The following is a 27,549-nucleotide window of genomic DNA, read 5'->3' as shown; positions in this document are numbered from 1 at the left end:
ATATGCTTGGTATTTGGGGGGAAGGCAAAAGGAGTAAGCATTTATGTGTACCTACAATGTTATATATATATATATATATATATATATATATATATATATATATATATGTATACTATGCTAAGCACATTTTAAAAATATTATCTCTGAGAAAGATGTTATCATTATCCCTATTTTACAAATGAGGAAACCAAGGCAAACAAAGATTAACTGACTTGTCCAGGATCACACAACTAGGACAAGTCTGTGGCTTAATTTTAATTCAAATCTTTCTAACTCCAGGCCCAGTGAGCTTTGAATCGCACCACCAGCAACTTCCATGCATAGTGCCTGATACATAGTTAAGAAAATTAACACTTTTCCATACGTTTATGACTATTTCTTGTTTCTGTTTTTTTTTATTCTCAGGGCAGGATGACAGAGTTGTGATCAATTATGTGTAGACTCAATTATAAGAGGGAGAGATATCAAAGGCATAAAATCTCAACCTTTATTAATTGCATGAAAGGCTACTGGGAAAAACATGATATAAGCATGATATAAAAATTTTATGAGAATAATCTACACACACACACACATCAAAGATATCCTTGATGAAGATATTAATAGAGAACATCCAGGCTTTTGATAGCAAAATTCCATATCTTTATCATCACAAGTAGACCCAAAGATGGAGAGAATACAAGATTCCATAATGTTTATTGGGGTTTTTATCATTTTAATAGTTTTTTTCATTTTATAGAACAAAAACTCCAACCTAAAGGTGACCTATCTTCAAATATATGCCATATGTATATCAAAATTATACAAGATACTTTGGAACAATATCTAACAGAGATAATCTTATTCAATAACTTTCTGACCAATAATATCTATTGAGGCATAAAACAAAAGACCAAAAGAGTTTGTTGAAGTAGGGGAGGGAGTAGCAATGGCAAACTCTGGGAGCACATTGACATGAGTCATATAGGATGGGCAGGTTTGAATAGGTTGCGATCAACATCAGATGGACTAAATATCTACATCAGAAAAATCACAGAGCCACTTGAGAACCTTAGGAGCCCAGCAAAATGCCTCTCCATAGTGGTGATTAATAGATATTTACTGAATTGAATTCTTTCATTTAAAGATGAGGATGAGGAACTGAGGCCAAAGGTAAAATGACTTACCCAGAACCATTAAGATGAAGAGTAACTGAATCACAATTGAAACCCAGGCTCTCAAATTCTAAATCTATTCTACTAGTTGAAACATGACTTGAACCCTGAAGGAAGGAGGGATTACAACAGATAGAGATTTGGGGTGCAGTTGGGATCCCATCCCAAACATGACGATTTGAGAGTAGAAGTCCCAGACACTGGAGAAGGCAAGATGGAGATGAAGGCTAGTGGGGAGTCCAGTTTGGCTGGAATGTAGAATCCATGAAGGGAGTCATGTGTGGTAAAGCTGGAAAGGCAAGTTAACATTGCATAACAGGAATAGGCATGTAGACTCTACTTGTGGAGGCTTTGACAGATATTTATGAAGGATATTTATTTTTTAAAGTTTTATTATAAAACAATTTTTAACATTCATTTTTATTTTTACTTTTTTCCAATTTTTACTTTTTACTTTTTTCAGGTAAAAATAATTTCCAACATATATTTTTATAAGATTTTGAGATCCACATTTTTCTCCTTCCTTTCCTTCCTTTCTCCCCAGTGAGTAATCTGGTATAGGTTATACAGGTATAATCAATAACATTTATTTAAAAAAATTTTTGAATTCCAATTTTTTCCTTTCCTCCCTCACTACCTCCTCCCTAAGGCAATAAGCAATTTGATAAATATTATATATGTGCTAATATGTAAAACATATTAGCCTATTAGTCATGTTATGAAAAAAGAAACAGATCAAAAGAAAAAAATGAAAAAATAAAGTGAAAAAATAGTATACTTTGAACTTTGAATTCCATCAATCCTTTCTCTGGATATGGATAGAATTTTTTATCTTTGGAACTGTCTTGGATCACTAAATTGCTGAGAAGAGTTAAGTCTTTCATAGATGATCATTGTACAATATTACTATTACTATGTTTAGTATTCTCCTGGTTCTGTTCACTTCACTTTACATTAGTGCATCTAAGTCTTTCCATGTATTTCTGAAATCCATCTTCTGCTTATAATTTTTATAACACAATAGTATTCCATTATTTTTGTATACCATAACCAGCATTCCCCAATTGATGGTTATCCCCTCAATTTCCAATTCTTTGTTACCACAGAAAAGGCTGCTATAAATATTTTGCTATAAATAGGTCCTAGTCCCTTCTTTTTTTAATCTCTTTAGGATGCAGACTTAGTAGTGGTATTGGTGAATCAAAAAGAATGCACAGTTTGCCCTTTGGTCATAGTTTCAAATTGTTCTTCAAAATGGTTGGATAAATTAACAACTCCAACAGTACAGATAACGATACTACTACACTGTATTCTAGTCTACACACTATTTCCTCTCACTCCTCAAGTTCTTAGAAACTAATTTTTGGCCTCATCATCCAACTGTTCTGTCCAAAGTTCCCAATGATCTCTTAATTGTTCAATTCAATAACTTTTGTTTAGCCTCCATTTGTTTTTGCAGCCTTTGACTATTCTTTCAAATAGAATATTGTCCTCTACCTGAAATTTAACTCTCTTCTTTTTCTCCTTCTTCCAGTCTGACCACTCCTACTTAGCCTTCTTTATCATTCATGTCCATCCTCTAACTAACTATGGGTGAAATCCAAAGCTTTGGATTGGGTTCTCTTTATAGTTTCTACATGAGGGGTTCTTAACCTTGGATAGGGAAAAAAGTCTATATTTTTACTAATGCCTAACTCAGGGGTTCTTTTTGTTTGTTTGCTTGCTTTAGTAATATTTTATTTCCTCCCAGTGACAAGTAAAAACTAACTCAGGAGTTCTTAACTTTTTTTGTGCCAAGAACCCTTTTGGCAATCTGATAAATCCTATAGACTCCTCCAAATAATGTTTTTAAATGTATATGATTACAAAAAAATCTAATTACAATGAAACCAAGTTGATCAAAGTATTAAAAGTTCTAAGTTCATGGACTCCTTAAAAATCTATTCAGAAATCCCGGGTTAGGAGGCAGCTAGGTGGCACAGTGGATAGAGCACCAGCCCTGGAGTCAGGAGTACCTGAGTTCAAATCCAACCTCAGACACTTAATAATTACCTAGCTGTATGGCCTTGGGCAAGCCACTTAACCCCATTTGCCTTGCAAAAACCTTAAAAAAAAGAAAGAAAGAAATCCCAGGTTAAAGATGCTTGCTCTAACAGAAATTTAATGTTTCCTGCTGGGTTCCTGTAGATAAAGTGCTGGACTTGAAGTTAGGAAGTCTTGAGTTTAGATCTGGCTTCAGAAACTTAGTAGCTATATGACCTTGGGCAAGTCATGTAAAATGGAGATAATAATAATAGCACCTACTTACTGAGGCTGATCAAATTAAGAATTTATAAAGCATGCCTGTCACATAGTAGGAACTTAATGAGTACTTGTTTTCATCTTTTTAATTATGAATTTAAACAAAACAATATTCTGAAAAGGGTTTCTTAAGGCTTCATCAAACTGCCAAATAGGTCCATGACACAGAAAAATTAAGAATCCCTGTTCTAGGTCATTCTTCAGGAAAGCTAAAAAGACTTGCTTGAACTGATTCTAGAATCAGGAGAACATTGCATACATTAATAACCACATTGTGAGGTGATCAAAATGATAGGCACAGTTTCTCTCAGTATAAATGATCAAGAACAATCCTAAAAGACTTGTGATAGAAAATGCCATCTACATGAGAGAGAAAAACCCATGGATTCTGAATGTAGAGCAAAGCTTACCATGTTCAATTTTTAAAACTTGTTATATGTTTTAAAAAAGAATCTATGTTCTAATCTTCTCTTTCTTGGTGTTCTCATTGGTTCCCATATTTTCATTTTTATCTCTATATAGATGACTCTGAGGTCTATTGAACCAGTCTTGGTCTATCTCCTGACCTGCAGACCCATAGCACCAGTTGCTTCCTGGACATTTACTTCTATACACCAATAGGCATCTCAAACTTAACATGTCCAAAATAGAACTTATGTTTTCCCCAAAATCACTTTTCTGCCTAACTTCTCTATTTCTTTCAATGACATTCACAATCCTTTCAGTAACCCAGGTTAACAGCTTTGAAGTCATCTTTAACACCTTTTCCACACTCCCATCTTGTTGATTCTACTTTCACAACATCCCTAGCATTCATCCCTCCCCTATTCACAAGGCCAAAACTCTAGTCCTTATCACTTCTCACCTGAATAACTTATAATACCTTCTCAATTAGTCTCCCCTTTATCCTTTCTATCTTTCACATAAGAGTCCACTCACCAAGTGGAGTTCTAACTATGCCACTCCTCCACCAAAAAAAGGGAGGCTCCCATTTGCTTGAAGTAAAATAAATTTCCTATTTTGGTATTCAAAATCCTTTATAATGTGGCTGCAGGAAACATTACCAGGCTTATTAAACATTACTCTCCTAAAATTATTCCAGTCTAACTGGCCTATTTTCTTTTCTTTATACAAAACGTGCTTCAAAAGAAATCTTTTTAGCATCATATTCTGAGATGTTTTCTCCTTTAATTTATCTGATTTTTAATTTAAATTTATTTTCTACCTTTTAGATTGTGAGCTTCTTGAGGGCAAAGATTGTCTTTTGTCTTTTTGTATTTCCAGTACTTAGTAGTGTCTAGCATATGGTAGATGCTTAATAAATTTAATTGTAGTAACTTCCAAGTAATCCTAACTATGGTTCTTTGGAACTAAAACTTTCTATCTGCTGCAACAATTTTTCTTTTATCTAGAAATCCTGGATTTGGGGAATATGACATTTCTAAGAGTTTTCATTAGGAGACAATTAGTGAATGTTGGGAACCAGGGTCTCTAAGCTGTTTGACATAATCACAGCAAGAAGACTCAAGGCAGTCACACTGCCTGATGGAACAACATTTCCTTCTTCAATATATATAGGGATTTCATGCATACCAATATTTATAGGTTTATTATTGATTGCAATATTTACTCACCCTAATAGTGGAATGACTATAAAGGAAGGATTTCAGAAAAATTCCTTGAATAAAACAGATTGTAAACTCTGTCCAAATTTAACAGGACTGCCTCTCCCTGAGGCATACAAAAGGCTTCAACATTATGAAATCTCTGGAAAACCCAACACTGGGAATTCCAAGGAGATGTCAGAATATATACAGAGAAAACAGATACAAGATGGGTCACATAGAATTCCAGGGAAATTAATAGTTTTGCCCCCCTTACCTTACAGAGGAATATATGAAAAAGATGGTGAGAAAATAGTACAGGTGACCGATATGTGAACTCCAGCAGTCTTAGTTTCACGGGAAAGAATAAAAAAGTCACAGAAACTGTGGTTTCTACCAACAAGGCCTGCAAGAAAAATTGGTTATTTTAAGAGTCAACAGATGGGTGGACAAGCATAAAGACCCTCACTATAGATTGTTAAGGAAGTGTATCAAAAAACATTACTTACACAAAAAATATAAAAAACTTTCCATTAAAAGAATTGCTTAATTAATAACTTTAAATGAATTAACAATTATACAATGTAGTAATAAATAAGGTAACAGACAGGTTAAGGTCATCATGGTCTGAGTAGGGATAAGAAATCAATTAACTATATGATTATTAATTAAACTTGTAATCACATGATTAAAACTTGTAACCATATGAACTATATGATTGATGATGAAAATTGTACACTTTTGTAACCAAGGAAATGATCTTAGCTTGCTTGCTTGAAACATACATGATTCTGAGACTATAAAAATAAATCCAAGCAGCTGACAGTCAGTCAACCTGCTCCTACCTTTACCCCCTTGTTGACTCATTTCGCCGACTCTATCCCTCCTGTCAGGTTCCAAGGACCCCGCGAAGGCTGGACCCCCACAAGTGAATTCTTATTATTTTGTTTTGCCTGCAGGTTCTAAGAAATCTGGAAATCTGAACAATTTTAATTCAAGATTTCTTGAAATACAGCTTCTAGCCTTTTTTTTTGGTCATTTTTTCAGGGAGTCTAATAATTCTTATATTGTCTCGACTTGATTTCAATTCAATTGTCTTTGAGATTAGATATTTTCTTCTAGGTTTTCCATCTTTTGATTTTTGTTCTACATTTCTCATTGACTCAAGGAGTCAGTGACTTCTGTTGTTCCATTCTTTTCTACCTGTTGTTGTTAAGCTATGGGTTATTCTCCTCTCAGTTCTTTCCTCCACATCTCTTATTTCACTTTTAATTTCATTTTTTTTAAATCTATTGTTTCATTTCTTCTAGATACTTTTGTATTCCCTGTGGCCAAGCCATTTTTTCTTCACCTGAGTCTACTTATAGTTCTTAGGCTCATAGGGCTATGAGCTGGGAGAGACTTTGTGCCAGTCAGTAAGCATTTATTAAGAACCTAAAACATTCTGAGCACTGTGCTAAGTACCAGGGATACAAGAAAAGGCAAAAACATGGTCCCTGCCTTCAAAGAGCCTATGTTCTTGCAAGGGGTAAACCCCTATGAGCAACAAGTAGATAGAAGGTAATCTTCAGAGAGTAAACCCTAGCATGGGAATACAGTACAGGAAGGGAGACTGAGGACAGTCTAGGACTCTAGAGTTCTTGAGGACAGATGGAATTTTACATGTGAAGAAGAGCAAAAAGGTCAACAATGTTGCTGGATTTTAGAGTACATGGAAGTTATGGATAAGAAGACTGGAAAGACAGGGAGAGGTATGAGAACTGAGGTACAGTTGCCTCCTGGTAGAGTTGGGGAGAATGTACTGCTGCAGCCCCTTGCTCCCCTAGTTGCATATTTAGTGGAGTCCCTCTCCCCTCTCAAATAAATAAAATTTAAGACTGAAGTGAGCAAAGGAACATTTATTATAGTTCTCCCAAGAAGCAGATGTGGTACTCTGCAAAGAGTATCCACACCTACACAGAAGCAAGAATAAGCTTATATATATTGTAAGTTCAACCCACCTCCTCCTATCCGAGTCAGGATTCATTCAGACTCCTCCAGGTTACAACCCTTTCTACCCTCCCATTACGTGTACCCCTTGATATGTTCCCTCTCCCTCATCATATATCCCATCTTTGAAAATGGTGGACACACCAGTTCTTGGTGTATCAGTTAATAAATATATGAAGTTAATTAAGTAGCAATTTAGAATACCATGGCTGCACCGTGAACCAATGGGTCCAAACTGATCGGTGCTGGTTTGGGCCTTCCAAGACCTTTAACTCCCCCCAAACTAGTGCCTCAGACTGCTAATCTTACAGAGCTGGACAAGCTTATCTGTAACTTTAACATACTTTGACCAGCTCCTTATTTGGCAGTATCTGTGGAAGCAGAACTTCTTCTGGTATGGGGCCTCTTACATTACAGAGCAAAGTTATGAGTGGAAATGGAAAACTATCCAACACTTGATGAAACAGAAGACCCAGTGGAATTGGAGGAAGCAAGGAACCAGAACACATTGTTCCTGAGTGTTCTAAAATAAAAATGAGAATTATGAAAGTAGAATTTATGGTCTATCCAGCAAAAATAATTGAGAGAATAGAAAAACTTAAACCTGAAATGGCAAGTTTCACCAAAAAAACAAAACAAAACAAAGAACAATTGATTGGGAATGCATATATATAGAAGTAAAGGACAATTTCAAAGAAGAGAAGAAAAAAATACCTTAAAATTAAATATGTTCACTATCCAAGCAAAACACACTGATCTTGTTGGAAATAAATTTATTTCCTGAAATTGGAAGAACAGAAATCAAACTTCAAACAAAGAGTACCTCTAATTTACTTAGGGGCAATTAGGTAGAGCAATGGTAGACAGAGGACTGGGACAGATATTCAAAGCCAGTCTCACTCTTATCAGATGTATGATCCTGAGCAAGTCATTTAATACTGTTTACTTCAATTTCCTCAACTGTAAAATGAATTAGAGAAGAAAATGGAAAACCCACTCCAATATCTCTGCCAAAAAAAATCTCAAATGGCGTCATGAAGAGTTGAAACAAATGAACAAAAGTCTTGAAGGGCTTTAAATGACAAAATGGTTTTGTTTGATCTTAAAAGTCATAGGGAGCTACTGAAGTTTAAAGAGTCAGTCATGAATCCTTCTTGACCTCTCTGCAACCCTTCACACGGTTGATCACTCTCTTCTCTCTAGGTATTCTTGACATGGTTCTCTCCTTACTTATCTGACCTCTCCCCAAAGTCCTTCCATGCATCTTTATCGAAGTCGCATATACTATCCACAGGTGTCATTTCCCTCAAAACTTTGTCCCAGACCTTTATTTTCACATCAGCTTCAGCTGATTCAGACATGACCCATTCCACAATTTTAAATTCAGTAATTAGATAAACAACACAACCTCAATTTCCTGGGTTCCTGATACTGGCTTTTTTCCCTTCTGGTATCTGCATTCAGATCATAAACTGAAGCTTCTGACTACCTTTTTCTGTGATTCTGGGTTGGGTGAAGGAAAACTCAAACCAGTAATCTTTTTTTGTTTGTTTGTTTTGGATTTTGTGATGCAATGGGGTTAAGTGATTTGTCCTAGGTTACACAACTAACAAGTATAAAGTGTCTGAGAGCAAATTTGAACTCAGATCTTCCTGACTCCAGGTGCTCTATCCACTATGCCAACTAGCTGCCCCCACTAGTGCATTTTTTTTGGCAAGACAGTGGGGTTAAATGACTTGCCCAAGGCCACACAGCTAGGTAATTATTAAGTGTCTGAGATAGGATTTGAACCCAGGTCCTCCTGACTCCAGGGCAGGTGTTCTATCCACTGCACCCCCTCTAGCTACCCCTCCACTAGTGCTCTTTTTAGATCATTGATGGTAAAATTGGACTCTTCTGTGACCCTTCACAAGTCATCCTACCCAGATGCCATCTTCTTCACCACTTAAAAGTCTCTAACTTCCTTCAAAGCTCAACTCAAGTATACCCTCTACATGAGGTCTTTCTGGTTTTCTACTTATTTGACCACTCTCCAAATTTCTCCCCAAAATTATATATATATTCTTTTTTTTTATATGTTTCACATTTACTTATATGTATACATGTTTTCCTCACAGAATGTAAACTTATTTAGAGCAGGGTCTGTTCTTTTCTGTCTTTGTAGCTTATCATAGTTCTAACAAATTGAGGACAGATGGAATTTCACATGTGAAGAAGAGCAAAAAAGTCAACAATGTTGCTGGATTTTAGAGTACATGGAAAGGATAAGAAGACTGGAAAGACAGGAAGAGGTATGGGAAATAGGCTACAGTTGCTTCCTGGTAGAGTTGGTGGGGGGAGTATACTGCTGCAGCCCCTTAAGCATACATGGTGGAGTCCCTCTCCCCTCTCAAATAAATAAATTTCAGACTGAAGTGAGCAAAGGAACATTTACTACAGTTCTCCCAAGAAGTGGCACTTAATGAATATTTGTTACAGCACTGTTAATATTTTGCAAAGTATAAGTCCAAGCTATCAATATTCTTTTTTTTTTAGGTTTTTGCAAGGCAATGGGGTCAAGTGGCTTGCCCAAGGCCACACAGCTAGGGAATTATTAAGTGTCTGAGGCCAGATTTGAACTCAGGTACTCCTGACTCCAGGGCTGGTGCTCTATCCACTGTGCCACCTAGCCACCCCTGACTATCAAAATTCCTAATAATTTTAATGAAACAAAGTATGAGATGGACAGAAATCTTTTTCTACTCCTTCTTCCTAAGATTATCCCTCTTTCTCTCTCCCTACTTTTCTATGTTCTTCTGCTATCAGAGACTATTTTCATTAATTCCTTCCTTGAGTTTAATCTTTGCTCGACTATTTATTTTAATGTTTTTGTTTTGTCCTTCATTCTTGAAGAAGACCATGACCTCAGGGAGGTGATGCCATGACAAGCACATGAATCGGATTTGAGTGTGGGGGTGCTGTGCTAAGTCACCAACCTCACTTTCTCCTCCAGAGCCATCTGGGTCCAAGTGGCCAGATATGGATCAGGATGACTGGGGATGTCTCGCTGGAAGTGAAGCTATCACTTAAGTGACTTGCCCCAAATGTCTGAGGCTGGATTGTCCTCCTGACTCCAAGGCCAGTGCTCTATGCACTGCGCCATCTAGGTGCCCTAAAAAAATGATAGAAGCCAAGTTCAAGTCTCATTCTTCCCCCAAAACCACTCATACACCCACTTAACTACTAGTGTGATGGTGGACAAATCACTTAACCTTTCTCATCTGTAAAATGAAAGGGTTGGACTAGGTGAGCTCCGAGGTTCCCTCCTTCACTAAACCTAAGAACCTGGGATCTTTTTCTATTTCTACCGTGTCAGTACCCCTACTTCTTCCACTTCCCAAACATTCAATTTTGTCCCTCCATGTGATTCTTTCCCTATGATCTCACAAGCCTTTTTGTCTCTCCTTTCCCTACAGCACTGTCTCCCCAGATACCCTTTGGAGCCTACCACTGGAACTCCTGTCCTTTTGTCTCATCAGCACATGTGTCCCACTGTCTATCTATGCTCATCATCCCCTCTGTCTGCCCATCCCCTCGGGCCCCATTTACACACTTTCATGTAACCTCTCTGTTTCCATCCTCTCTGCCCCGTGTGTTCCTTATCCAAACTTCTGTTCCTGGGGCCTCATCTCTTGTGGAGGTCTCTCTGTCCCTTTGTCCATCCACCCTGTCCCTGCGTCTGCCCATTCCTCCATCGCTGGATGTATCTGTGTCAGGGTCCATGTATCGCACTCCTCCAGGTCCCTCTATGCATCTCCATCTCCCCCTTTATGCTCCATGTCTCCCTCTCCCATGTGTCCCTCTGTCCCTCGCTGTCTGACTGTCCCACTGTCCATCTGCTGTCCCCTCCGGGCTGCCTCTCGCCCCTCCGTCTACCCTACCTGCCCTTCTGCGTCTCTATGTCTATCCCGTTCTATTTTCCCCCCGTCCCTCTGTCTGTCCCTCTGCGTCCGCCCACCGTTTGTCCTGCTGCTCCCCCCTTGCCTCTCTGTGCCCCCCGCCTGGCCTCCCGCCTGGCCCGCTGCCGCCGTCCCTTTGTCCGCCCCGTCTGCCCCCTCTGTTTCGCCGGTGCCTGCGGCTCTCCGTCCATGCCAGCTGCCCTTCCGAGTCCTCCTGTCCGTGCCCTCCGCCCGTGCCCCCGTGCGGCCCGGCCCTCCCCGGCACCGCCCCCCGCCCTCCGGGCCGCCCGCCTCCCGGCCGCCGCCGGCCCCGGGCCGCGTCTCCCGGCCCGGCCGCCAACTCTCTGGCTTTGCACTTTCTCTACTTCGGACCCGTCCCCGCAGAGTCCAGGAAGGAGCCGGCCTCTCGTGAGCGGCAGGCGCCTCGCCCAATGAGCGCGCCCGCCGAGGGATCCGGCCACGCCCCGTGCCTTCTAGCGGCCAATGGCGCCCCGGGGGCGGGACTTCCGCCGCCGCCGCGGCCGCCGCCTCGGGGAGAGCGGGGCAGCCCGGTGGGCGCCGCGGGGCTCGCGGGGCTCCGGGGGCCGCGGGTTCGAGGCCGGGCCGGGCCCCGGCGCGCGCAGGCAGCGGGAGGCCGGGCCGGCGGGCGGGGCCGGGGGGACCCTCTCGGCGGGGGGGCGGGGGGGGGCCGCGACCGGGCCGGGGCCCCGGGGGCAAGGGCTCGGGCTCCCCGCGAGCGACCCCGGGGCCGGGGCCGGGGCCATGAACGGCTTCAGCACGGAGGAGGACAGCCGGGAAGGGCCCCCAGCCCCGGCCCCGGCCCCCGCGCCCGCCGCCGCGCCCGCGCCCGCCCCCGGCTACGGCCAGAGCTGCTGCCTGATCGAGGACGGGGAGCGCTGCGTCCGGCCTGCCGGCAACGCCTCCTTCAGCAAGAGGATCCAGAAGAGCATCTCGCAGAAGAAACTCCGGCTGGACATCGACAAGAGCGTGAGTGCCGCGGCCGGGCCGGCGCGAGGCCCCGAGAGGGCGCGCGACTGGCCCAAGGTCACACAGCCGCGCGCGCCCGGCCCGGGCCCCGCTCCGCCGGCCGGCCAGGCGCCCCGCGCCGGAGCCCGAGCCCGGCCGGCACTTCGGGGCCCCGCCGCAGTTGTGGCTTCTTTTGTTTTGGGCTCCATGAGCGCCGGCATGCGGGCAGGGGCACCGGCCGGGCCCCCGGGGGGGTGCCCATTCCCGGCCGGCCCCGGGCCGCAGGCCCCCGGGGGGCTCACCCGAGGGGGTGACCTTGGGCAAGTCATCCGTCCTCCCCGGCTCCCGCGGCTGAACCCGGCAGTACACTGGGGGAGGTTGGGACTCGTATCCCTCACCCCCTTCCGACCGCGGCGTAGCACGGGGAAGGTCCTGGGGTCCCTTTTCTACCCTCCCCCCCCCCCGGAGAACGTACTTGGAATCACCCCCCTCAATTTTCCTCAACAGTCAAGTTACTTTGTTACTTTAAGGTTCAAATCCCCAGTAGTAAGGCAGGGTAGAAAGGAAGGGCACTTTCCGCTGCTTATGGAAATGGTGCTCACAGAGAGGAGCCTCACACTTAAGGCCGAGCTGGGCTTGGTTTTGTTTGTTTTTCTGAGCAAGAATGGTTTTTACTTTGGACGGGGAAAAAAGAGAGAGAGAGAGAGAGAGAGAGAGAGAGAGAGAGAGAGAGCGAGCCAGCCTTCCTTTTCCACTCTTAGGCCTTAGTGTGGTTCCTTGCTTGCAGGTCTTGTGGATTTTCTGCTGTAGATTGAGCCCTTCCTTAACCTTTTTTATGCCTCCGACCCCTTGGACTTTTTTATGGACCTTTTCCCATCATAATGTTTTTAAGGAAATGCTAAATTTCCATTAGAGGTTAATAGGGAAAAAAAAGATATAGTTATTTTCCCATCAAAGTTCACAGATCAACCTCAGCTTAAGCTACTCTGTTTTGACTGTTCTTTGAGGGTTGGGACTGCCCTGTCATCTGAAGACCTGGCTTCACCTTTGACCCCGAGCAAGTCCCTTGATCCTTCTCCCCTTACATTTCTCCAAAATTTACAAAAGAATTACAGTCTGTTTTGGGAGAATTTGAGGGAGCTTTCTCTCCTAGAATACCTTCCCTCCTCTGTGCAAATCTGAACAACCACAACAAAAAAGTCTACCCCCTGCACCAAGTTTTTTCCCCAAAAACATACTAGCTAGCTTTAAAAACACAGCTCATATATCCGTAGCACTTTATAATTTACAAAAAAACCTTTCTCTCCACAGAGGTATGAAATAGATAATGAGTTTGCTGATTTTTAACCCATTTTATACACAAGAAAATTGAATCCCTGTAAGGAGGCTTGCTGAGCCGCAGGCCACATGTCTCAGAACAGATAGAACCTGCACAGAAACCGGGAGCTCTTGAGTTCCTCCTTTAAGTGCTTTTTGCATAGCTGTGCTACATCTTGCAGCTTTATAAATATTTGTTAATTGAATGAATGGGAATTTAAATTTGATTACAACTACTCTTAGGACCTCCTACCTGACTGTAGGAAACTTGTCTGCAGGAGGTTCCAGTTTTCAATTCTGGAGATGTTCTTAATTGGTTGATAATGAGTGCTTTTTAGAGTGTCATCTGTTGTCAAGTTTAGTGGCAGTTTCACTATTAAGGAGCCAGATTTGTTAAGGAGACTAGACAGGGTCTATTTAAAATTCAAGAAGTCTAATTGAGATGAATGAGTCCTTCCCACAGTTAGTAAGTGCTGAGCCAAGCCAAGAATCGAACCCAGGTCCTTATTCCACTGTATCAGACTCCCTGTCATCATCTAGAACTAAAGTATCAGCCAAAAAATGAAAGATTCTACCTTATCAGATAGGTTTAGGTTATTATAAATCCTTTGTAAAGCTATTTAGCAATTGCAGTAAAAGTGCCCTTTTGAAATCACAACTAACATTTATCATAGTTTATAGGTTCATTGACATCTGGATGCTTTTACAGCTGGATTGAGACTACAGCACTCATTAATTTAGATTATGTTTTCGGTGATTTTCATATATTCAGGGGATAAGAGGAAGAGGGTGATGAATTGCAATAGCAGTGCTAAAAGTAATACCTCCTCACTTCTCAAATGGTACTTTTTAGGAACAGATTCACTAGCAATTTTCTTTTCAAGGTGGTATCATTTCAGAAAGGGATTCCATTTTCTTCTCAAGAATGAGCAGGACTTCAGTTAAAAGTCACAGCTGTCTTGCTAAAAATCAGATTTGCAAACAGGAAAAAATGGAGAAAGGTAATACTCTTTCCAAATCCCAATCAATTGAATTACAGAAAATCTGTTTGTTCTTGTTAACAGTTAAAAGCATATGCTGACTCAGTGTTTATAGAATCATAGAATGTCACAGAAAGAAGAACCGTAGAATTCATTGTTAGGGCTAGAAGAAACTTTAGAAACTATTTAGTGCAGTACCTTCATTTTTCAAGGATAATGAAACAGATCTGTAGAGGATAAGTGACTTGCCCAAGGTCATGGCAATATAAAAGCAGAAACTACTTTTTAAGAGCCTCAGAAAGCAGCTGATGGTGGCAAACTTTAGTAGTTTTACATTATTTATTATTGATATGTTGGCAGTGTTCTTTGATTTATTTTAAGGCAAAACATATTTCAAAAATTACCTCCATTTGGCATATCTCTGCATTTTTGAATGGAGGGAAGCAGGTGGTGATATTTAACAGAGGCTAGACTGGAGTAATGCAGTGAAAAGAAATGTTGAATGAAAAGGACTCATTCTAGAGTTTAGGCTGTTTTTTTGGACTAGGTAGTATAGTAGGGATAGCTTCCTGGGGCTATGGGGGAGAGATAGTTTTAATCCTGACCCTTCTTTTTGGGTCTCAGCTGCCTCCTCTGTCCTTTTAGGTACCATTTGGACTAAATAATGTCTAAGGATTTTCAACATTCTGACATTCTACAATCAAGTTCTATGTATGATCTATGACTCAGCTCTGATATTTATACCTATGTGCATCCCTTGGAGAGCATGTGGTTCAGTAGAAAGAGTTGGGTAGAAGGACACATAGTTTCAGATCCCAATTTGGTCATTAGTTAGGAGTATGATCATAGGCAAGTCACTTCATCTCTCTAGGCTTACTTCCTTTTCCCATCTGAAAAATGAGAATAATAACACTGGTACCACTTTTCTCCCAGATGTGTTTTGAGGCTAATGCATATAGAAAACCAGTGCTGTAAAAATGTGAGTTGAGCTCATAGCCTTCTGTTTTCATTTTTGGTGGCAGTCAAATAGAGTCACCTTTCCTTTCTTACTCACATGGGCCATTGGGGAAGGAGAACTGTGTTTCTCTGAAGAAAGGAACCATGTGTTGCATTTTAAAATATAGGACACCATTTATTTATAACAGTTGTCCTTGGCTGTAAAGATATTACTGGTTTGGCTCCCTGTGCCTTAAAATATTTTAAGATAGTTGACCAAGAGGTTTAGGTGATTGTTGTCTGCCCCATTATATATTGTAAGGACCCTGAGATCTAGGACTGGTCAACTTTTGATATCCCGCCTCCCCACCTCATAATATTAGCATAGAATAAGCACTTAAATGCTTCTTAACTTACACTTTTTGACTGAGGCTTTGGAATAGTAGGTTTAAAATGGCATCTTAGAGATTATCTAATTCAGCTCTTTGTATAGAAGAGGAAATTGAGACCCACAAAGGTTAAATGATTTGATAAGGGCTATACATTTAGCAAGGAACAGACTTGGAATATGTCTTATTTTTATTTTAAATTTTTACTATTATTTTTGGAAGGTTTTTTTAAATGTCTTTTATTTTTATATCTGTTTTACATGCATATATATTTAAACTCATACACATAAAATCCCTTTCCTCTTCCCATTAAACTATTTTTAAAAATAGTGAAACCAATAGACACATCTAATAAATGTTCTTTTTTTCTAGGCAATATTATACACTCATATTCCTCTATTACATAGAAGAAAGATACATTTTCTTATCTTTTTTATACTAAATTTGATCATTATAATTAAATGGTATTAAGGTTTCTTTTGTTGTTGTACTTTCTAATTAACATCATAGCTTTTTTACTTCCCTCTGTATCAGTTCATAGAAGTCTTCCTATGCTTTTCTGAATTAATAGGCCCCATTTTTAACAGCAGTAGCCAATTGCAGTTCTGCCCCAGTAACTTTTGATAGACAGGAAGAATAACTTGTTCCACCCATGCTTAATCTTAAAGCTATTTATGACCAAAGAATCCAACTCAATTAAAAAAAAAATCTAGTTCATCATATTAAATTGCCAGTGTTTATTAATTTTCTCATTGAAAAGTGCCAAATTTATTGTGGGCTGATTTCATATCCATTTACTTTCATCTTTCACTAGCTATCCAAAAAATAACCTCCAATTCAGAAGTGTCCAATTAAAAGACGAAGAGAACATTTGTGCACCATCTGCTTTAGTGTCAATAATCCTAAGTAATTTAGAGAGCCACTCATTTCTCTGTGGTTCCCCTCTGCTAACCCTTGGGTTTCTTCTTTAGCAAAATCAGCTCCCTCTCACCATGGGTACTGCTTCATCCATCCTTCTGTGTAGTCATAGCTCTTGGCATCTAAGGGAAGCGACATGCTTGAGAGGAAAGTGACCCAGACTTAGACCTAGAACATCCAGAGTCTTAACTCTAGCACTTGTTATCTTTGTGACTTTGTTAGAATCATTTTACCTCAATGTACTGTTGTCTTCTCTTAAGAATAAGGTTAATAGGGCCGCTAGGTGGCGTAGTGGATAAAGCACAGGCCTTGGAGTCAGGAGTACCTGGGTTCAAATCCAGTCTCAGACACTTAATAATGACCTAGCTGTGTGGCCTTGGGCAAGCCACTTAACCCCATTTGCCTTGCAAAAAAAAAAAAAAACTAAAAGAAAAAACAATAGGGTTAATAATCCCTATTCTACCTGCTGTACAGGGTTAGTTGTGTGAAATGAAATATTTGCATAAAGACCCTGTAAAGCTGTATAAGTTTAAGCTGCAACTTTTTTTAAACATCAGCCTGTATCCATAAAAAGAAATATCATACAATCAGTATTTGGACGAGCCACTCAGTTTTGGCTCAGTATTATGAGTTGTTTGGGTTTTGTTTTTGGTTTTTTTTTATTTCTTTCCAATTTGATCTGTACATGAAATAAAAAACATGGTCTGAGAATTATAATCAGAAACCTTAGATATTAGTCTAATTTTCCCTTGCATCATATATATATATATATATATATATATATATATATATACACACATACATACATACATACATACATATCAACTGAGGCCCAGCATAGATAAGTAGTTTGACAGAGTTCCCTGGTGCTACAGGTTTCAAATAAAATTTGAAGCAATTTGAAGAAAATTTGGCAACCCTCTCTTAGTAGATATCAATAATATAAATAAACTTTCTCTGCCACCTTGAACACCTTTATTCACTCCTGTATTTTGTTCATCCTTCACAGTCACTTCAAATCTACTTTGTGGTCTCTCCCCTCCCAACCTCATAATACTTCATAATCTTGCTTTAAAAAGGTTTTTTTGTCACATCCTTCTCCAACTCAGAAAACTTTCAGAAGCAACTCTGAGTAAATTGGCTGTTCAGTAACGATTCTGGAGAGCAGAAAGGCAGGGGAATGCTGCAGTCTCAGTCACTGGATCAGTTATTTTCTGCTTAACTTTTTTCTTTTGATATAAAGAAAGGTTCAGTTTGGGGAGCAAGGGTGGAGCGTATTCAGAAAGTGACTGTACTTTAAAACCAAAAGTATCGATAAAATTTAATTAAAACAGCAAACTTTTATTGACTTGCCATTGCCTACAGAGTTAAGACTAAAGTCCTCAGCCTGGCATTCAAGGCTGTGTCGTAGTTTGGCTTCAATCTCATTTCTAGATTTATTTCCTACTGCTTCTTTCTTTGATCCTTTTTTCCAGTTAGACCAGGCTCTTCATTGTTCTTTGAACATGCCTTGTTCTTTCCACTCTATTGCTGTTCATCGCATCTGGAATGATATCTTCCCTCTCCTCTGACTAATACAATCCTGTTCATCCTTTATATCTCCATTCAAATCCCACCTCCTGCAGGAAACCTTAATAACAATATTAATAATGATAATAGCTTTCTTACAAAGCTTCCCTTGACTACAACCAACCCACATCTCTCCCTTCTCTGAACTCAGAGCACTCATTATTTGGCATTTATCACTGACTGTCTTTATAAACATTTTGAAAGTGCTTTGTGAAAATGTTAAAGCACTGTATAAATGTGAGTTATTACTACATTGTAACATTAACAATCTCTTTATGTTTATGTGTCTTATCTCTCCAACTAGATTTTAAACTCCTTCTGGTAGGGGCTGTATGTATCATACTTCTTTGTAGTTCCCTGGTGTCTTTCCCATAATAGGAAGGGGGTTTACTATCAATGAATATTCTGGGTACTGAGGCTGTTCATATTACAGTGTTAACTGGCAACTCACTTTAGCTGTGTTTGTTTCCCTCTAGGTAAGACATCTGTATATCTGTGATTTTCACAAAAATTTCATCCAGAGTGTACGAAATAAAAGGAAGAGAAAGACCAGTGATGATGGCGGAGATTCTCCTGAGCATGAAACAGACATCCCTGAGGTAGAAATCAGAAAATGTAAAGGAATAGCATTCAATACATGTCTTTGGTCTGATTGGAAGTATAAGGGACATTTGAATTCGAAGGGACCTTAAAGCATAGAATTAGAAAATAAAGACCTTTATGATCATCCAGTGCCAGTCCCCTCATTTTATAGATTATAGAAACTGAGGCCTAGAGAGAAGTGACCTCTACTCAAGATTATGTGGCATAAGGTATTAGCAAAGCTTTTACTATACTAAACTTCCTTTTAAATCTTCTTTTTAATTAGTAACGTTTTATATTACCCTCATTCTATCCCCTACTCATTTAGCCTTTCCTTGTAATAAAATTTTAATGAAAGAAAAAACAATTCAGCAAAATCAACTGATATTTCAGCTAGATCTAACAATATATGCAGTATCCCTCACCCATAGTATCTTGCCTCTTCGAAGAAAGGAAGGAGATGAATTTTCTTAGCTCTTCTCTGGGTGTCACCAGGCCATCGTTTTTATAAAAACTTTGTTATGGAAAAAAAGAGTTCATAAACTATAGTGTAGCATAGAATTTCATAAAGCTTTTAATTTTGCCTCCAGCAATTTGGACCCTGAAAAAAATATCCCCAGACACAACTCTGACCCAAAGGAGCTATCTTGTTGTCAATAGTTCTGAACTCACAAGAACTTCTCCAGCCAAGACAGCCTTGCCTCAAAGATGCCTGTCTCTATCAAGAAGAGGCTTCTAAACAAGTGCTCAGAAAGAATATTGGATTTCCTTTATTTGTAAATTGTTTTCACTTAAGTCTCAACAGAAGTAGAAGCATTTAGTGTACCTTGTATATCTGGCACATGAATATTTCATAAAGTATGCCAGTGGAAATGACTTTGCAGGAATAGAAAAAGGAGGCAGTCTTTTGTCTGCAGATTTCACAGAATGTCAGTACTGAAAGGGACCTTGGAGATCACCTGGTCCAACCTTCTTATTTTACAGATGTGGAAATGAGACATACAGAAAGGCAATGACTTGGGCAAGGTCACACAACAAGGTGGCAAAGAAGCTGAGCAAATCTTCAGATCTCTAGCTTTTATGTTCCCCTTTTTGTAACCTTTTTCCAGACCCAGTTCATGCTGTTTCTTTTATCCTGTCTTTTTTTTTCAAGAAGAACCAGTTTCTATTTTAAAAATTATCTTCACATGAAAAGTTTTGATGAAATGCTCTAGAAAGAAATAAAAGGTTTGAGTCCCTGAAACTGATGATTCATATTGTATTTTAAAAGGGTTCCTCACCTATCTTTGTTGTGTTCAGTTGTGTGTTACTCTTTGTGATTCCATTTAGAGTTTTCTTGACAGAAGTACTCTAGTAGTTTGCCATGCCCTTCTCCAGCTCATTTTATAAATGAAGGAGCTAAAGCAACCAGGGTTAAGTGACTAGCCCCTCACACAGCTTTGAACTCAGGAAGACAAATCTTCTGACTCCAGGCCCAGCATTCCCACTACTTCACCTATCTGCCCCTCTCTACCTATATGGAAGTAGATAAATAACCCAATTTTTCTGAACCATCAGAGTTTCTTCTATTGCTTTATTTGAAAGGTATATACTAGATCCACCCTTATCTTCACCATTTAATCATCAACATAGTGACCCTTGCCTTAAGCTTCTGAAAATCTTCCAGTCTTTGGGAATACAGAAAGGCGACAAGCCCTGTCTTCTAGTTCTAGTGAGTTTTTGATCTGGGGTTGTGAGTGGAACCATAGGGTATTTGATTGTCATGCCCTTTTCAGTTGCAGTGGCAATATTGTTATTGATAGACCCAGAGCAAGAGGTGGAAAGCAGAGAGGCGGAGGGATGCAGGGCAATTGGCTCATTGCCCAGGTAGGATCAGGTTTTTTTGGTCAATTGCTGTTGGATGGGATGTAAAGTAAGTAAGACCTAGCAGATAGAATGTGTTAGGTGATTACCTTCATTCTGAAATTAGAACAGCCCCAGAATAGAGGTGGGCCTAAAACAGTATTTTAGGATAACAACTTTTGTACTTATTTCTTCTTCCCTCTCATTCTCCTTAATAATATCTTTCATCAAGTTCTGCCATTTCTTCCTTTTAAATTATCTCTATTTCCCATATTTTCTCTGTTCCTAAAGTCATCACCTTAAGGTGTATTCTTGTTATCATCTCCCATTTGGGTTACTTCAACAGATTCTTAACCAGTCTAATTCTACTCTCTCCCCACTTTCAGTCCAACCAGCATGTGCCATCATACTGATGTTCCTAAATTACCTTCTTCTCTCTGCATCTCCCCTATCTGAAAGCCTGCACATTCTCCTTATCACATCAGACCCTATGCAACATGTCATTCTCTGCCTCTGCATTTGAATAGGCTGTTGCCCAGGCCTTACATGCACTCCTTCCTTTGCTCCAGCTTTCAGGTTTCTTATCTTTCTTCAGAGTTCAGCACAGATTGCTATCTCTTCTTTGTAGCCTTTCCCAACTCTTCACTAATCCCCTTCTGAAAGTACTATTTTTCCACCCCACATGTTCCCAGGGCATTTTGTTTGAATCTCTTCTTTGCCCTTAATACTCTACCTTTTAATGTCAATAAAAGACAGCCAGATAGTATTGTAAATAGAGTATTGGGCTTGGAGTTAGGAAGGTCTAGGATCAAATCCTGCTTCATAGACTTCATAGCTATATGACGAAAACAGGTCACTCAAATCTCTCTCAGCCTCAGTTTCCTCATCTTTAAAATGAAGATAAAAATAGCACCTGCCTCTTGTGAGAATCAAATGAGAGAATATTTACAGTGCGTTGCAAGCCTTAAAGTGTTATATAGTTTTTGTTACTATTACTATTAATCATGCAACAAGTTTTTATTCAGTACCTACTAAGTGTCAGACAAAATACTAGACCCTGGCATGGACAAACAAAAATGAAACAATCACTGCCCTCAAGTAGTTTTCATCTATAAGAAGTTTTCATCTATATCTGGTACACATGGAATATCAGATTTTTCCCCATAGACTATAAATTCTTTGAAATTAGGAAGAGTCATCTTTTATCTTTTTTATCCCTGGCACCTAGTGGAATGTAAGTTAGCATCCTGAAGGCAGGAATTATTTCTCCCTTTTCTATTTGTATCTCATAGAACAGTGCCTGGTTTATAGATTGATATTTTGCACATAGTAGTCATTTAATCAAGATCCTGTCTAATCAACTCTACACATCCAAGGTTAGCTTCCATTCTTAGGAAAAAAGGCACATCCATTCCAATAAGGTGTTTTTTTTCCTCTGCTTCCCTTACCCAAAGTTGTGTCTTTGAGCCCTCCAATTCTTTACTTCCCTTCTTTAAATTGTACACATCCTAAAAGACCCAGTTCATATCATAATTCCATGAAACCTCTTTGACCATTCCAGCCCCAATAGTTTACTCCCTTTCTCTGACACAATCAGAACTACACAGTTTAGTGCTAATCTTAGTTTTCCCCTCCCCAATTAATTTAGAAATTCATTGAGCTTTCATTCCTTCTATTTCCTTTGTAGCACTCCCATGGTAGTGTCTTTTCTTATTTGTATCCCTAGCATTTAACACAGTGTTTTGCACATAGTAAGAGTTTAATAATTGTTTCATTCATTTATAACTAGCATGAAATATTTGCTGATAATGGTTTCTTGATTGTTCTCTCCAGGTTGATTTATACCAGCTCCAGGTAAATACGTTGAGGCGCTACAAGAGGCATTACAAGCTGCAAACCAGACCAGGATTCAACAAGGCACAGCTAGCAGAAGTATGTAAGGCAGTGACTTTTGAAAAATTTAACTTTATGTTCTCCCTCCCAACTTCTTTCACTAGACCCTGCTACATTCTCTGATGCTTGTCCTAAAACTTGTCCTCTGCATAGTCATCTTTTGACTGCCTCAATAATTTTCCTTGTCTGTATCAAATGTCCCAAATTAGCCTCCCCACCACCATCCCAAGGTCTCCCAAATACCTTTTCAGGATTCTGGCTCTTTACTTCTTTCTTTAATGTGGAAGAGGCTGAAGCAAAGAAAAGATTATATGACTTGTCTAAGACCAAAAAACTGACAGTTCCAGAACTAGAACTGAAATGTCCTGATTTCTCATTGTAATATAGTGATGGTTGGGTGTTTGTATAGTCATATGTTCTCCCTTATCATCCTACTATGCAGTTATAACTATGCTAGTAGCTTGACATTTTAAAATCATCAATAGGTTCCCTTCTATCTATTCCCCTACTTCTCCCCCCCCCCCAACTTTTCCCCCTGAAAGACACTTTTCTTTGTGTCCTAGGCCCAGCAATCAACTCCGGATTTTCTGCTTGTTACAAAGGCTAGCAGCCTCATTTCCCTTTTAGCCTTTCTGTGGAAGCTTCCTCATTGACTTACCCAGTTTTTCCTTGACTTGTCCTAACTAGATATCCAAGTAAAACCCAGGAGAATTCTAATACATTATGTTGCCTTTATTGAAATAGGATTTAGACTCTTGGTGGAAGGAGTAAGGGATAAAGAAACTTTTATTCACTGAACTTTTAAAATAAAGAGTAATTAAGAACCCAGTGAAAAGTTGTAAATAACTTATGTACCTGGTAGACACTGGGGAGATACAGTGTTTACATAGGATACTCTCTCCCTTTGGCCTTTGTAAGTCTATAGTTGTTACATAAATAACTCATAATAAGTGTATCAGAGAAATGCATTAAAGTGCTATTAGACATGAAGATATAGATCATTTTTGACTAGGGGAATCAGAGTGACATGAGACAAGACTGAAAGGCTAGTATGGCATCCAATTGTAAAGCACCTTGAATGCCAAACTAAAGAGTGAAATTAAAGAAGTAAGAATTCAGTGAAAAGGTGTTCTTGTTTTTCTTTCCTTTCCATATTTCACAAAGAGGAGTTCACCTTTTAGGTAAATTTATGGATTTGGAAGTTTCATTTATTCAATTGAATATTTATTTCAACAGATAGAAAAATTCAACATATTTTTAAAGATGTGTAAGGAGAAGGAAATGTTCTAGAGTGGAATGATAAAAGTCCCATTGCATTTGATTTAAACCCTCTATAATACTTGCAGTAACTCCTTTCTCTGGTATTTTATGGTGCACAAAACATTTCTTCACATCTCCCCTTTGAGGTGCTAGCTTTATCCTCGTAAAGTCCATACCATTAAGTGGCAAAGCTGAAATGCAGAGTAGAAAACCCTGAATTTCAGAACTATCCATAGGGGCAGCTAGTGAATAGATTATCGGTCTTGGAATTAAGAGGACCCAAATTCAAATCTGACCTCAGTCATTTGATAGTTACTAGCTGTGTGACTTTGGGCAAGTCACTTTTAACCCCATTGCTTCACCAAAAAAAAACAACAACTCAAAACCAAAAAACAGAATTATCTTTACCACCCCCCCAAAGCCACAGTCTTCCAGAAGGCATCTTCCCTTTTTTCCCTAAATCAGAACCCTGAATAAATGGACCTTCAAAGTTACCTACTCATTTGGAGAACTTCTCATATTTAGTTATTCATCCTTTATAGTACTTTGCATATATGGTAGTGTCTCTCTCTCTCCCCATAAATATATCTAGTTTTTTTTATTAAATTCATTTGAATATGGAAAATTAATAAGTTAATGATTCTCAAGGGTATGTGACCCTAGAGAATTCATCCTCAGTGAAGCTTTCACTGTTCTGTGATTCACTGAGTCAGTAGAGAGAGGAAATGTGTTCCTGGAATCCTGCATTAAAGCTAAAATTCATTTTTCTGCAAAATGCTTGTTAAAGGCAGTCAGGTATCATTGAAATAGTTCTGTTAGTATCCTTTGCAGCCATTTAAAAAAATAATTCCTATTCATTTAAGTTACAAAGCACTTTGCACAGGTGGCCTCATGGGATCCTCCTAATACTCTAATAAGATGAGTAGTGTAAAGAAAAAAGGGAATACTCCCAAATAGGGGAGGTGGCTTGCCCAATGTCCCACAGCCAATAATGGCTGAGTCAATGCTTAGGCTAAGGGCTTCTGGCTCCAGACCTGCTATACCACAACTCACTTAAAACATCAACTAGATTTGAGTGGGAACCTAGCCATCATTCTGTGGACCAGGAATTCCAAATGACCAACACAAAAGAAACTCTTGGAACATAACCTACTTGTAAGTGGGAAATTCCCCTTTGTGAATTGTCCCTAAAGAGAAGGATTTGTTGCTCCAATTTGTGAACAGGTGAACCCTTTGTTTTCTCCACATAGACCGTCAGCCGTCACTTCCGGAACATCCCAGTGAATGAGAAAGAGACCCTTGCTTATTTCATTTATATGGTGAAGAGTAACAAGAGTAGACTGGACCAGAAAGCTGAGAGTAACAAACAGCTGGAATGATGAAGAGTCTGAATGTAAAGAAATTAAGTATAATACTTAATGGACTGGTGATATCTGGTACATTTGTACCTATGAAGACTGTTAAATTCTACTGTAAATTTAAGAAAAAAAAAAGTATGAATGATGGAAGAATTCATTTTTCAGTTCAGTTCAATGAAGATTCATTAAGCGCCTACTATATATGTAAGGCCCTTTGAGGCCAGGAGTTGTGTATTCTATTGCTTCAATATGTGTATAGAAAGACTTTCCTTTAAGACTGGATTGAGAAATAGAGTCATGCACTCTTACATGACTGTGTCAGGCTATGATGCAAGAGATTGCAGAGTTAAATCATTTCTTCTGGAAATGTGGGATCTAATAGGTTATATATCAAACAATTTAATAACTGCCCTAAAGCAAGGTGGCCATTGGGTTGGAACCCAGCCATAGATAACCAGGGAAGCAGTAGTTGAGGTTTAAGGTGCATGGGCAGAAGGATGCTGAACCTTCATATAACTTGCCCAGGGCCTAGAAGTCCCTCATTTCTCACCAGCTTTGCAGTTCACTGGAGTCAGCCAACACATCCTTCTGCACCCATTGGAAATCTGTTTCCCTACCACCAACATAGTGCCTTGCCTGGAGTAGGCACTCATATAAAGATCTGTTGGTTCATTGAGCACCAAAAATACCAAATGCTAACAACTGCCACAGATCTCTTCTGCTGGGTTGGTGGGAAAGATTAGTGTCATGCTTCAGGTGGGAGTTGGATTGGATGACCACCCAAGGTTCCTTCCCAACTCTAAGATTATGTGACCTTATTTTGGAGAGAGTGAAAGGAATACAAATATTTGGTGTGTTATGTGTGTGTGTTGTGGGGAGAGAGGGTGTCGGGAATGATTCAAGCCAAATTAGGATTTCAGGGCAGTTGTATTTATTGAGCAATGTTGCATTTCTAGAAATATTAATGTGAAAACCCTTACAATTGGTGTTGCTATCCTTGATATATGAGGTAGGATCCTAACCTCCTTCATGAGCAAATTCCTTAGCCAAACATAAGATTCTTTCAAAATCACCAGGAATAGTGGTGTGATAGTCTCCACTCAAAATAAAACCAGTTAAGGAACAAAAAATGTTTGGACTTTAGTGATGATGCAGTATTGTCAAACCTCAAAAGGTGTCCACAAAAGAACTTTTCTTTATCAGTGGCCCATTTATGTGCCGTTTGCTTTTTCTTGATTGATATAATCAAGCTAAGTAATTTAAGCCTAGTAATTCTCAGTATTTGAAGTTCTAAAGGTCATATTCTTCCCTTATAATTGTATATCAAAGCCTAGGTATTTTTTTTCCTAAAATTTTTTTATGTTTGAAAGTATGCTTTTTGCAAGAGGCTGTAGTCAAGAATGCTTGAGGTGGGGGAAGAAAAGAAAAGCTTGGATTTTTAACTTGATCATTTTCTTGATTTTTATGTTTTATGGTCAGCTGCCATGTCCTTACTTGGTTTTGACACTGAGATCTTAACATAAGCAATCACAATAGTTTTGCACCCAAGACAGAATGCTAATATTTGTGCAGTGGAGACACCAGGAGTGTGGAAGTGAGAGAATTATCACTGGGCAGTTTTAAAGAATTTTGGGAGATTTGGTGGAGCAGATCCACATAAATACCACCTATAGGTCACTCACTACCAGGAACACTTCTGTAACTCAGTTGCAACATGCTCCCATCGCTGGAAAGCTTTTACCCACGTCCAAAATGCATGTTCTGAAGATCCAAGCATTTTTAAATATTTGTAAATGAATGTATATAGACTATACTTTGGATCTTGAAGATCTTATTTTAATGTGCTTCCTGCCCAAAAGAAGAGGGTGAAGTTTGCTCCCTGAGGGGTTGCATTCATTTCAATTCCATGTATATTTATTCATAAAAATTGGTCACAGTTCTATAATGCTTTGCCATTTACAAAGCACTTCCTCACAACAAAACTGGGAAGTAACTAGAGCAAGAATTATCCATATTTTAAAGAGAAAACTGGAGGTGAGTGACTTGCCCAAATCACTTGGGTGACTAGTCCATCAGTGGTAAAGTGAGGACTCAAACCAGGGTCTTCAGGCTGTAAGTATAGTGCTTTTCCTACTATATTGTGCTTCTTTCAGCCCATCCTTCTGTTTTAATCTAAAGGATTTTAGGATCGGCATTGTGAAAGATCAAAAGAACCTACACTGCTGGACAATGTGTGCATTTTATCTCATTGAGTTTGATCCTTTTCTAGGAGACTGTGTCAAACCCTAATAGACCCCATCAGAACTCAATACTGTCCCTCTCTCATTCATTACCTAAAGGGGGTGATTTTCTCTCCAAGCTGTAATTGATGGAGCCGTTGGGGGTGGGGGGAGACCCAGGGATTAAAGCAGTATTTGAATGCCCTCTGTGAAAATGTTGGTATTTCAAAGAATAAAATATCTCTAACTCTCAGATTAAAATGGTGAAACATGCTCCTGGTTTTGGATTTTTGTGTTTTGTTGTTTTTTTATAGGCTGCTAATCTGTTTTCTTC

The 27,549-nt window shown here is 39.4% G+C and overlaps 1 protein-coding gene and 1 long non-coding RNA gene across 2 annotated transcripts; one reads left to right on the top strand and one right to left on the bottom strand.

The window, feature by feature from the left end:
* Window positions 1-515: 515 nt before the first annotated feature.
* LOC141518327 (uncharacterized) lies at window positions 516-10,945 on the bottom strand. Its single transcript, XR_012477153.1, has 3 exons — window positions 10,024-10,945; window positions 5,337-5,465; window positions 516-1,443 (listed from the first exon to the last, which is right to left on the bottom strand). It is a non-coding gene; the product is annotated as an uncharacterized LOC141518327 (long non-coding RNA).
* A 788-nt stretch (window positions 10,946-11,733) lies between these two features.
* SAP30L (SAP30 like) lies at window positions 11,734-27,514 on the top strand. Its single transcript, XM_074212551.1, has 4 exons — window positions 11,734-11,973; window positions 18,538-18,660; window positions 22,319-22,417; window positions 24,889-27,514. The coding sequence occupies exons 1-4, from the start codon at window positions 11,749-11,751 to the stop codon at window positions 25,015-25,017; spliced, it is 576 nt and encodes a 191-aa protein (XP_074068652.1). The 5' UTR covers window positions 11,734-11,748; the 3' UTR covers window positions 25,018-27,514.
* The last annotated feature ends 35 nt before the right edge of the window (window positions 27,515-27,549 follow it).

The sequence above is a fragment of the Macrotis lagotis genome, chromosome 1, assembly GCF_037893015.1.
Source record: "Macrotis lagotis isolate mMagLag1 chromosome 1, bilby.v1.9.chrom.fasta, whole genome shotgun sequence".
NCBI classification, from domain to species: Eukaryota; Metazoa; Chordata; class Mammalia; order Peramelemorphia; family Peramelidae; genus Macrotis; species Macrotis lagotis.
Note: the sequence above shows the minus strand (reverse complement) of the source record. Positions and strands in the feature narration are given on the sequence as shown.

Coding starts and splice junctions, on each gene's coding strand:
- SAP30L (XM_074212551.1), top strand. CDS start 11,749: ATGAACGGCTTCAGCACGGAGGAGGACAGCCGGGAAGGGCCCCCAGCC. Junction 18,661..22,318: donor ATGAAACAGACATCCCTGAG/GTAGAAATCAGA, acceptor TGTTCTCTCCAG/GTTGATTTATACCAGCTCCA. Junction 22,418..24,888: donor ACAAGGCACAGCTAGCAGAA/GTATGTAAGGCA, acceptor TTCTCCACATAG/ACCGTCAGCCGTCACTTCCG.